This window comes from Electrona antarctica, assembly GCF_951216825.1.
Source record: "Electrona antarctica genome assembly, chromosome: 16".
Classification (NCBI taxonomy): domain Eukaryota; kingdom Metazoa; phylum Chordata; class Actinopteri; order Myctophiformes; family Myctophidae; genus Electrona; species Electrona antarctica.
The window spans coordinates 6,983,800-6,996,853 of record NC_136797.1 but is presented as its reverse complement, the minus strand read 5'-3'; the positions used below and the strand labels follow the sequence as shown (position 1 = coordinate 6,996,853).

The 13,054-nt window shown below is 45.9% G+C and overlaps 1 protein-coding gene across 1 annotated transcript in view; it reads right to left on the bottom strand.

Moving 5' to 3' along the window:
* Nucleotides 1–7,835: 7,835 nt before the first annotated feature.
* Nucleotides 7,836–13,054, bottom strand: part of myo18b (myosin XVIIIB) — a gene marked incomplete at its 3' end in the record, with an annotated part of 66,454 nt that continues 61,235 nt past the window's right edge. Inside the window, exons 41-44 of the mRNA XM_079524697.1 lie at nucleotides 10,975–11,160; nucleotides 10,042–10,400; nucleotides 9,265–9,611; nucleotides 7,836–8,225 (exon numbers count right to left, since the gene is read on the bottom strand). Of these exons, the coding sequence (XP_079380823.1) occupies nucleotides 7,836–8,225; nucleotides 9,265–9,611; nucleotides 10,042–10,400; nucleotides 10,975–11,160 (1,282 nt within the window). The remainder of the gene's footprint in view (nucleotides 8,226–9,264; nucleotides 9,612–10,041; nucleotides 10,401–10,974; nucleotides 11,161–13,054) is intronic.

Below are 13,054 nucleotides of genomic sequence, written 5' to 3'. Positions count from 1 at the left end.
AATCAACCGTAGATTTAGTCGACTAAAATGGCATGACATTTAGTCGACTAAAACTAGAGTAACACTAAAACATTCCAGGTGACTAAAATGTGACCGAAACTAAATGAAAACTAGTGACTAACTAGTGATGTACAGTATGTGGTGATGAGACCACACTGGACGTGAGGTGTCTTTGTGCTGTGGTTGTATAGGAATAACCCATTTTGGCCTGACGTCCACATTTAAAAAATGTCTTCTAAATTCTGACAGTTTTCTGAAATACCTCATGTTTCTGTATCAGTGGTGCTCAATATTTCATGTCAAGGACCCCCAAAAAAAATATGTAATTGTTGGGCCCCCATCTGAAAATATGTTATTCCAGGATATACCCCTCAGAAGCAAAGATTTGAGTTAAAAACGTTCGCTCTGAAAGCGATATATATTCAAAGATTTGTGCCGCATTTTCACGATTTTTCAAAAATAGCAGACCTACAAGCTCGTAGCGCGCCACTCGGTGGCGCGCTATGAGCTTGTAGATCTGCTATTTTTCAATAGCCAAAGTATAACAGAATGCTTAAAACACCAAAAGGGGTTCCCGGCGTACAGAATGGGATAAACATGTTTATTTACATCAAGAACGATGATTCATCTCTCTTAACGAGCGGCTTTATAGGGCGGGAGTATAGGCTTAATTATCTCACTTAATGAAGGAGTCTGAAAGCATGAGGCCTCTCTAGAGTACAGTACAGCTTTTTATTATTACAGTCTAATTCATTAGACTATATTGTTCCTTTTTTTAGTTGTTGTACAGGGCTGTGTATAATACGTACGTGGGTATGGATAGGAATGTGTTGTGTACGTATAACAATGATGTGTGTGTGTGTGTGTGTGCGTGCGTGCGTGCGTGCGTGCGTGCGTGCGTGCGTGCGTGCGTGCGTGCGTGCGTGCGTGCGTGCGTGCGAGCGAGCGTGCGTGCGAGCGAGCGAGCGAGAGGAAAATTCTATACCGTATATTGATTTTGCGAAGCATTATTTACAGTGTGTTGAAATCAGAGGTTGTATTTCCACATTACACACATTTCCGTCTGTATTGGTGTTTGGAGAGAAAAGTGTGACTTCTTTCACAGTTTGTAAATTATATCGTTACCTAATTTGTGCATCCAGTCCATCCAGCAGTCTTTGAATCACACCACTAGTTCCATACACTGTAGATATAGTGCTAAGAATAGCCGTGATGCACTCAGAGGATCGTCTATTGTCATATTGTTCTGTAAGAATAGCCGTGATGCTCTCAGAGGATCGTCTATTGTCATATTGTTCTGTAAGAATAGCCGTGATGCTCTCAGAGGATCGTCTATTGTCATATTGTTCTGTAAGAATAGCCGTGATGCTCTCAGAGGATCGTCTATTGTCATATTGTTCTGTAAGAATAGCCGTGATGCTCTCAGAGGATCGTCTATTGTCATATTGTTCTGTAAGAATAGCCGTGATGCTCTCAGAGGATCGTCTATTGTCATATTGTTCTGTAAGAATAGCCGTGATGCTCTCAGAGGATCGTCTATTGTCATATTGTTCTGTAAGAATAGCCGTGATGCTCTCAGAGGATCGTCTATTGTCATATTGTTCTGTAAGAATAGCCGTGATGCTCTCAGAGGATCGTCTATTGTCATATTGTTCTGTAAGAATAGCCGTGATGCTCTCAGAGGATCGTCTATTGTCATATTGTTCTGTAAGAATAGCCGTGATGCTCTCAGAGGATCGTCTATTGTCATATTGTTCTGTAAGAATAGCCGTGATGCTCTCAGAGGATCGTCTATTGTCATATTGTTCTGTAAGAATAGCCGTGATGCACTCAGAGGATCGTCTATTGTCATATTGTTCTGTAAGAATAGCCGTGATGCACTCAGAGGATCGTCTATTGTCATATTGTTCTGTAAGAATAGCCGTGATGCTCTCAGAGGATCGTCTATTGTCATATTGTTCTGTAAGAATAGCCGTGATGCTCTCAGAGGATCGTCTATTGTCATATTGTTCTGTAAGAATAGCCGTGATGCTCTCAGAGGATCGTCTATTGTCATATTGTTCTGTAAGAATAGCCGTGATGCTCTCAGAGGATCGTCTATTGTCATATTGTTCTGTAAGAATAGCCGTGATGCTCTCAGAGGATCGTCTATTGTCATATTGTTCTGTAAGAATAGCCGTGATGCTCTCAGAGGATCGTCTATTGTCATATTGTTCTGTAAGAATAGCCGTGATGCTCTCAGAGGATCGTCTATTGTCATATTGTTCTGTAAGAATAGCCGTGATGCTCTCAGAGGATCGTCTATTGTCATATTGTTCTGTAAGAATAGCCGTGATGCTCTCAGAGGATCGTCTATTGTCATATTGTTCTGTAAGAATAGCCGTGATGCTCTCAGAGGATCGTCTATTGTCATATTGTTCTGTAAGAATAGCCGTGATGCACTCAGAGGATCGTCTATTGTCATATTGTTCTGTAAGAATAGCCGTGATGCACTCAGAGGATCGTCTATTGTCATATTGTTCTGTAAGAATAGCCGTGATGCTCTCAGAGGATCGTCTATTGTCATATTGTTCTGTAAGAATAGCCGTGATGCTCTCAGAGGATCGTCTATTGTCATATTGTTCTGTAAGAATAGCCGTGATGCTCTCAGAGGATCGTCTATTGTCATATTGTTAAGAATAGCCGTGATGCTCTCAGAGGATCGTCTATTGTCATATTGTTAAGAATAGCCGTGATGCTCTCAGAGGATCGTCTATTGTCATATTGTTCTTGCCTGTCGGGTGGAAACCTTGTATATATTCATTCAATATAGAACAGTGCCCGTCGTCCCTGAAATATAATGGAAGTAAAAATATAGACAATTGGAAATACTCCAGTAAAGTAAAAGTACCTCAAAATTGTACTTAAAGGACCACTTCACCACTTTTCAACATCTCTTCATATAATTGGTCCTCACTAATGTTCATGATAAAACACCACCATTTTTTCCTACTCAGTCTGTGTCTCATAGGAGGGCTTTGGGCAGTTCGGACACCCGTCCACCAGTGACATCATCATTAGGCAGATTTTTTTTAAACAAGATTTGTTTTAAAATATATTTAGATTTGTATTATCGTGAGAACGATGGCTTCAACTTTTGCATTGCAACTTTTCAGGAAAAGAAAGCCTGCCGTTTCTATTAGCTTGGATTCACCATCGATGATGTCACTGGTGGACGGGTTTCTGAACTGCCCACAGCCTTCCTATGAGACACATACTGAGTAGGAAAAAATTGTGGTATTTTATCATGAACATTAGTTAGGACCAATTATAGGAAGAGAAGTTGAAAAATGGTGAAGTGGTCCTTTAAGTACAGTACTTGTAGTAAATGTACTTATAGTTACTTAACGCCACTGGTTGGCCACCCATCCTCATCACTGGGCTGTTCATTTAGTTTTAAATTATTCGCATTTTCTTTTCTTTTTTTTTTGCTTTCCGGGCATCATGGCAGATATGACAAATAGCATCCTTACATATTACATTATTTTATACTTCAAAAAAAAAAAGATTAATAGTGGAAATAGCTAATCACAACCGTTGTGGCTCACATCCTAAGAGTGAGGACCTCCTTCACAATAATTAGTGATGTCCTGAAGTCTTGTTTTTCATGAAACTTGGTGGCAATGACCCCCCCAAACCCCCCCCCCCCCCTCCCCCACCCCGCACGAAGAGACACTTAACCCATTTAGACCTGAGGACGATTCTACAAAATGTCTTCTAAATCATGACAGTTTTCTGAAAAACCTCATGTTTCTATATCAGTGGTGCACAATATTTCATGTCAAGGACCCCAAAATGATATGCAATAGGCCGCTGACCACCATCTGAAAATATGTTGTTCCAGGGACCCCCTCCCCAGAAGCAAAGATTTGACTTATAAAAATGTTCGCTGTGAAAGAATATATATATTAAAAAATGTGCACGTTTTCACGATTTTTCAAAAATAGCAGACCTACAAGCTCGTAGCGCGGCACTCGGTGCCGCGCTATGAGCTTGTAGATCTGCTATTTTTCAATAGCTAAAGTATAACATAATGCTTAAATCTGCACCATAAGGGGTTCCCGCCCAGAATGGGTTAAAATCGAAGGTCACAGTCGAGGTCAAAGTCAAAATTGAGGAGCGACGACGGGCAGATTGCCACGATGATGAACCGTGGGAGGAACAGGTCAGCAGTCTGACCTCCCTGAACAGGCAATTCAACTTGGGTCCAAAAGGTCAAAAGGTCGCATGGTGAACGTCTAGAGCAGTGGGTTTTCAACCCGTTTTATATCGAGGCCCATTATTTATTTATTCAGCACCTGAGCCGTCGTGGACCAGTGTTGATTTCCTCGACTAAAACTATAAAAAATGTTCGTCGACTACCTTTTTCCACTGACGAAAACTATGAATGGAAACTAAATGATGACTAAAACTACATATACTGACAATTTCATCAACAAATAAAAACTAGAATGTTATAGGAAGGGACTATAGTGGACAAGAGATACAGTATAAGTCGACTAAAACGGCTTTATATAAAAAGTCATTTTACACTTGGTTGCATGCTGAAAATAGCCGAACTACAAGCCCACAACGCGTCGCAGCGTTGCTATTTTCAGCAAGTGTAAAAACAGTCATTACGACGGCATCAAGGCCCACTAAATCAACTGTAGATTTAGTCGACTAAAATCTTATGATATTTACTCGACTAAAACTAGACTAACACTAAAACATTCCAGGTGACTAAAATGTGACTGAAACTAAATGAAAACTATTGAAGAGACTATGACTAAAACTAAAATAAAAGTTTGCTGCCAAAAACAACACTGCCGTGGACCTTGATGACGTTTAGACTCTCAGACCCAAAACTAAATCATTTTTGTTGTCGTTGGATAAGATTCCATGCTGTATATTGATGTTGGTACCATTAGGAGAGATAACAGGCCACATGAGAACATAAAATGAAACCAAATGAACCCCGAACACAAGAATCTGCCAATTCTATTCATAGCCAAACGATATAACTTATAACATAATACGGATCTACTTGTGTGGAGGATTTCCTAATACTGTACATCACGTGCAACCCATACAGTTGAAGGACGGCTGTGGCTCAGGAGGCAGAGCAGGTCGTCCAATGATCCCTGGGTTGGCGGTTTGAATCCCGGCTCCTCCTCCTGTCCACATGTCGAAGTGTCCTTGGGCAAGACACTGAACCCTACATTGCCTCCAATGAGTTGGTCGGTGTGAGCTCGCCACCATTGGTGTGTGAATGTGGGAAGTGAGGACGCTCATGGCGTCGACTGTTCGCCGCTTCACCTCCCAATGTATGAATGAATGAACCATTGTAAAGCGCTTTGAGCACTTGGAAAAACGCTATAAAAATGCAATTCATTATAAAAATGCAATTCAATAAGGAATAATAGACTATTATTCACAATGTTTAATTTAATATATATTTTTTTATTATTATCCATATACAAACAGAACCGATTGATCAGAAAATGCAGTCTTTCTTAAGTGTCTCAGTGGCCTGAGAAGAATATCTCTTTTCTTTGTCTTAAAATAAAGTGTCAGCAAAACCAAGGGTTCTATATTACACCCAAATTACATCGTCATTGGACTTGGAAGACAGTGTCTTGAATGCTGATCCCGGGTCAGCGTTGACAGTGGGTTAAAAGACACATGACTTGAATGCTGATCCAGGGTCAGCGTTGACAGTGGGTTAAAAGACACATGTCTTGAATGCTGATCCAGGGTCAGTGTTGACGGTGGGGTTTTATTTCTGATGAGTCGTGCTTCAAACGCAGGCTGTGGGACCAGAGAACATATACATGAGTGCATGAAATCATTACTATTAATAATAATGGTAATTATAGCACGCACACGCACGCACCAAGAGGAACCCATTTTGGGGCGGGAACCCCTTTTGGTGTTTTAAACATTATGTTGTAATTTAGCTATTGAAAAATAGCAGATCTACAAGCTCATAGCGCGCCACCAAGTGGCGCGCTACGAGCTTGTAGGTCTGCTATTTTTTGAAAAATCGTGAAAATATTTATTTCAGAAAACTGGAGGATTTAGAAGACATTTTTTAAAATGTTGAGGTCAGGCCTGAATGGGTTAAATAATGTCTGAAAATGCACGTTAATTAACGTGAATCCAACACTGATAACAGTGCCGTCCGTCTCTACAAACGAGTCTATGATTATGAACGAAGGTATCTTTGAAATCTATGAACAAAAGGTTTCATCTGATCTGCGACACAACTTCCAGGTCTAATATTATTCATGCTTCATTAATGCAGGCTGGGCTCCGAGGGCTTTGGAACGCTCTATACCCGAGGATCTAAGGATCACTACATCTGTGTCATCTTTTTAAATCACTTTGACCTGAGATCAGATTCTAAAAAATGTCTTCTACATCCTGACAGTTTTCTGAAAAAGCTATGTTTCTATGTCAGTCGTTCTTCGATTTTTCAAAAAATAGCAGGCCTACAAGCTCGTAGCGCGCCACTCTGTGGCGCGCTATGAGCTTGTAGATCTGCTATTTTTCAATAGCTAAAGCATGACATAATGCTAACACCAAAAGGGGTTCCTGCCCAAAATGGGTTAAATCACTTCTGAGAACTCTCTGTCCTTTTATTGGTATTCTTGCTATAAAAAAAAAAGAATATTATCTTTTTTTTTTCATTATCTTTGTTAATTTAGTCTGACCCTTAGGGGTCCATTTGGTTATACTTTCGTAGACTGAAATGCTAAAAGTTGATTTTGGGGCTAGAGATAAACATGCCATCAAATGGGGGTCCATTAACTCATGCATATCAAACTGGGGGTCTTTGTATTTAAAATGTGATTTTATCGACAAACTATGCCGAAGAATATTCGTCAACTACCTTTTTTGTACTGACGAAAACGACATAAAAACGAGTATAACCCAGTATCAGTGTTGTTTTTGGCATTTTAGTTTTAGTCTCTTGAATAGTTTTCATTTGGTTTTAGTCACATTTTAGTCACCTGGAGTGTTTTAGTGTTAGTCTAGTTTTAGTCGACTAAATCTACAGTTGATTTCGTCGACTAAAATGTGTTCTGGCGGGCCTTGATGCCGTCTTAATGACTGATTTTTCACCTGCTGAAAATAGCTGATCTACAAGCTCACAACGCGTCGCAGTGTGTGAGCTTGTAGATCGGCTATTTTCAGCATGCAATCAAGTGTAAAATTACTTACTGGATTTCTTGTCCACTAGTCTCTTCCTAACATGTTAGTCTAGTTTTTATTTGTGTTGACGAAATTGTCAGTATATTTAGTCTTAGTTTTGGTCATCATAGCTTGAGCCCAACACACACCGTCTGTGAAGCGGGTGCACAGCGACGCGGCACAGTATTGCCGCACGTCATAGCCGCACAGCAACACCCACAGGACGCGGCGCGCTACTGCGCGGCTGGCCAGCAACGCCCACGGATTCCCGGATGGAGGCCGTGTGGCAACGCCTGGAAAATAGAACAGCGGCGTATCGGAGCGTCAGGCGAGGCGTGAACGCGCGCCAGCGTGCGTCTGACGCCCCCGGTGTGGGATAGGTTCATTGAAAATAACTGTTTTGACGCGCGGCGTTCACAGACGGTGTGTGTTGGGCTTTAGGTTTCCGTTTAGTTTTCGTCAGTGAAAAAAGGTAGTCGACGAAAATGTTTCGTCTTAGTCGACGAAATCAACACTGCCACTGAGAGGGACGAGACTAATATCCACGCAGTGACATTAGTATCGCTACGCCAGGCTCTAGTGCCGTACATCTCCGTATATACCTTCATTCCACTTTGGGTTCAGTCGACCTCCTTCTTCAGGTATCTCTTCATGACGGAGGCCACGTCTCCTGCCTCGCTGCCCTCCGCCTCCAGCCTCTCCCCCTGCGGCCCCCCTCCTCCTCCTCCTCCTCTGCGCCTCCCCGCCCCCGTCGTCGTCGTCCCCCCCTCCTGGGAGCCCGACCCCCCGGAGCTGGACCCCGACTCGGAGGTGTCGGAGCCCCTCCGGCTCCGAGTGGACGGCGGCAGCTCTCCGAAGTGGACGCTGAGGGCCCGGCGGCTCCCGGCCCCTCCCCTCAGGGAGCCCGCCAGGCTGCTGGTGGACTGGGCCCTGCGGATGGCCGGCAGGATGTCCAGGGCCGCGTCGCCCGTGTCCTGGTCCATCGCCATCAGACGGCGGTTCTGGAACACCTGTTAACACACAAACCGCCAGGATTAATTAGTTAATTCACCTCGTATATGGGTATGCACGTGACATCATCACATCATCATACCCGGAAGTTATGCAGGAATGCCTACTGAGTGGCAAAAAGACTACTTTCTGGCCTTCCCAGCCCATACATCCAAACAGAAAAGTCTTATCTGATTCTATTAAACAATGTTAAACAACGTTAAACTCACTTTGCCACTCGATTTGCCACTCGATTTTCCATTGACTTTATGCATGTGCATACCCTCTATATCTTGTACTGCCAGGTATTTCCCCCCGTTTTACCCTTATTTTGAAGAGCCAAAACCCGCGACCGGAGGTTATACAAATGTAACTCCAACTGTGAGTGTTGTCGGACCGGACCGGTTGTTGATCTCCCACTGCATGGACGATGAGAACGGACTACCGCGACGATTACAGACAGTGTCGGCTATCGGCCACTGAATAAAGCTTGTTTTGACCAGAAATGCCATGCCATTATCATCATACATCATCTCAAAATCACAAATCACAATTTGCGTCTTCACTTTTTTGTCTTCAATGTTTGTGTTTACACAATGTTGTCTTCAATGTTTTGTTTACGCCCGGCCCCATCCTATGCCCTTTTTGAGGGCACTCTTATCGTCATCTCATTCTGGCCAATCACAATACTATATCCTCACTTTTTGTGTTTACACTGACCCTCAAAGCTGGACATATAGGAGGGGCTAGCGCCCCTCAAAAAATGCATAGTAATTACTTGCGCAAGCAGAACGTGCAAGTAATGTGGTTTGTCCGGCGCTTCGATGCGTATGCCGTGGTATTGATTTTGAGACTGACGTAATGAACATTATGTACCAATGCCAGGGTATAACTGGCTCTCGATGTTGACGATATAAAGATATGTTTCAGTGTTGGATGGATTCAAGGTAATGCCTGTATGTAATCTGAAAATACGTCACCATCGAAAGCCAGTTATATCCCGCCATTGATACATATCTTGATACATCTCATATTGATATTATGTTCCGTGGTACCCACCATGGGCTCCGAGGACAGCGAGCCCTCTCCCCCGGCCTCGCCCACGATGCTTCCCAGCATGCTGCGGCGTCTGGCCGGCGGCTGAGGGGAGCGCTGCAGGGCGGCGGAGGAGGAGGCGGAGCTCAGGGGGCGGTAATGGGCGGGGCTGCTGCCCGCTTCGTCCGAGTCCTCCTCGGGGATGCAGAGGGTGGCGGAGGGGAGGCGGTGGCGGGAGGCCGGCGGAGACGCCGCCATGGAGGAGAGCCGGGGCAGCGAGGGCAGGGAGCTCAGGGAGTCGCTGGAGTTGAACCGGGACAGTTTGGACCCAGCGCTACTGGAGCCTCCGGAGGACGCCTGGCTGTCACCTCCTAGAGGGAAACCACGTGCATTACAGTTAACCCATCAGTGTTGTTTTCGTAGACTAAAACTAAAACAAAAAAATGTTCGTCGACTACCTTTTTTCACTGGCGAAAACTACATGGAAACTAAATGAAAACCAGATGATGACTAAAACTAAGACTAAATACTGACAATTTCGTCAACAAATAAAAACTAGACTAAAATGTTAGGAAGGGACTAGTGGACAAGAGATCCAGTATAAGTCATTTTACATCATCTCATTCCGGCAAATCAGAATTTGCATCCTCACCTTCGTCTTCAATGTTTGTGTTTGCACAAACGCTCAAAACTGGCCATTCATTGTCAATGGCATTCAATGTTTGTACACAAACCCTCAAAGCTGGACATAGGAAAATGGCCACACAACGAAAAACTCTAAAAAAACAACAACACACTAACCTTGCAGAGCCCGCATGCTGGCGGCGCGGGTCAGGAGAGGAGAGGGGGGTTTGAGGATGCTGACGGGACCCCCCCTCCCCTCCTGGAGGAGGAGGTCCTCGGGACCCAGAGAGAGGGCCGAGGCCCTCCGTCTGAGAGTGGAGGCGGTCTGGTAGATGGGCAGAGAGACGGTGCTGCCGGCGCCGTCCCCTCCCGTGTCGCCGCCGGACCCCCCGCCGCCGCCCCGCCGCTTCCGCAGCCCCTCCAGCAGCTCCGAGAGGGCCAGGGAGGAAGACGCTCGACCCAGGCTTCCTGTTCCTGTCTGGGCCGTGCCGCCGGCCTCGGAGCCTTCGTCGTCATCGTCGGGGTCCACGCAGGAGCTGTAGAGAGACACATACAGTATGGATTGACCCTTTGACTGCCACCTAGTGGTCTGGGGAGGTACTTCTGCTGACGGAAATTACGAGATTTCTACTAATTTACATCCGGTCTCCAGGCCTCCCGGACTGAGAGAAGGAGAAACGGATAATATTAAGACCTGAGGCCGATTCTACAAATGCCTTTTAAATCAGTGGTTCTCAAACTTTACCCCCCAAAACTATTTGGCAGTGGACCCCAAGAGAAGAGTTTAAAAGATTATATACATTGTTAAAACTTTTTCCACACTTTCACGATTCTTTTTTATATACAGTATGTTCAAAAAATAGCAGATGTACAAGCTCGCAGGGTTGCACGAAGTAACATGTTGTGTGAGCTTGTATATCTGCTATTTTTGAGAACCAGTGTTCTAAACCTATACAATCTAAAAGGACACAGATGCTTTCCCGCTTTAACGCAAAACAAAATCTCACACAACTAAAACTTAAACATTTATAATTATGACTAAAATATGACATCAAAAATTGCTGTCAAAATTAACAATGCATTGAAAATAATAATTTCATTTATTTTTACCGGAAGCTATAAGTGCTCATGGTGTCAGCGACAGACTGGCGCCCCCCCTGGCTGCTGATGGTGCTGCTGCCGTAAGGGGAGGAGCCACCGCCTTGGCGGCTGCTCCCGCGGGGAACTCCCAGCCAATTGCGGATCCCCTCCCCCACCTCCTCGGGCCCCAGAGAGCCAGCGCTGGACACGGAGTCACTGCAGGGACGAGAGGGACAGTATTAGGACACAGGCTCACATTGAGAGGGACAGTATTAGAGAGGACACAGGCTCACATTACTAAAAGTGCACTTATATATTATAGGGCATAGCAGTGATGCCGCTGGAAAAAATATGGCCATTCATTTTTCCCATAGAGATTTCCAAAGGTATTTATATCAATTATTTTAAGCCTAAAATCAAGCCATCCTGGAGAATAATGACCATAAAACCTTTAATTATAATACTCTCTCTCTCACACACACACACACACACACACACACACACACACACACACACACACACACACACACACACACACACACACACACACACACGCTTGATTCTAGGCTTAAAACAATTGATGTAATTATTTTTGAAAATCTCTAACTAAGTACAATCAAGCATTTTCTGGAGAGATGTGGCCGGCACGGTATACGGCATGGATTTCTATACACAGGACAATAAAATACTGCATTCAAGTTCAGGAGATGTTCGAAAAAAAAAGGCAATTCTCTTGAGTGCTGCCTGCCTTCGGGGGTGCTGAAGGCTGAGAGTCTGCCTGCATGCATGCATGGGGGACCGCAGTCCCCAGTTGTGCATGGCATAGAGCTGAAGGCTGAGAATCTGCACGGGGAACCCCAGTCCCCAGTTGTCCCATGCTTGCATGGGGAACCGCAGTCCCCAGTTGTCCCATGCTTGCATGGGGAACCGCAGTCCCCAGTTGTCCCATGCTTGCATGGGGAACCGCAGTCCCCAGTTGTCCCATGCTTGCATGGGGGACCGCAGTCCCCAGTTGTCCCATGCTTGCATGGGGAACCGCAGTCCCCAGTTGTCCCATGCTTGCATGGGGAACCGCAGTCCCCAGTTGTCCCATGCTTGCATGGGGAACCGCAGTCCCCAGTTGTCCCATGCTTGCATGGGGAACCGCAGTCCCCAGTTGTCCCATGAATGCATGGGGGACCGCAGTCCCCAGTTGTGCATGGCATAGAGCTGAAGGCTGAGAATCTGCATGGGGAACCGCAGTCCCCAGTTGTCCCATGAATGCATGGGGGAACCGCAGTCCCCAGTTGTCCCATGAATGCATGGGGGAACCGCAGTCCCCAGTTGTCCCATGAATGCATGGGGGAACCGCAGTCCCCAGTTGTCCCATGCTTGCATGGGGGAACCGCAGTCCCCAGTTGTCTCATGCTTGCATGGGGGAACCGCAGTCCCCAGTTGTCCCATGCTTGCATGGGGGACCGCAGTCCCCAGTTGTCCCATGCATGCATGGGGGACCGCAGTCCCCAGTTGTCCCATGCATGGGGAACCGCAGTCCCCAGTTGTCCCATGCATGGGGAACCGCAGTCCCCAGTTGTCCCATGGGGGGAACCGCAGTCCCCAGTTGTCCCATGCATGGGGAACCGCAGTCCCCAGTTGTCCCATGCTTGCATGGGGAACCGCAGTCCCCAGTTGTCCCATGCTTGCATGGGGAACCGCAGTCCCCAGTTGTCCCATGCTTGCATGGGGGACCGCAGTCCCCAGTTGTCCCATGCTTGCATGGGGAACCGCAGTCCCCAGTTGTCCCATGCTTGCATGGGGAACCGCAGTCCCCAGTTGTCCCATGCTTGCATGGGGAACCGCAGTCCCCAGTTGTCCCATGCTTGCATGGGGAACCGCAGTCCCCAGTTGTCCCATGAATGCATGGGGGACCGCAGTCCCCAGTTGTGCATGGCATAGAGCTGAAGGCTGAGAATCTGCATGGGGAACCGCAGTCCCCAGTTGTCCCATGAATGCATGGGGGAACCGCAGTCCCCAGTTGTCCCATGCTTGCATGGGGGAACCGCAGTCCCCAGTTGTCCCATGCTTGCATGGGGGACCGCAGTCCCCAGTTGTCCCATGCATGCATGGGGGA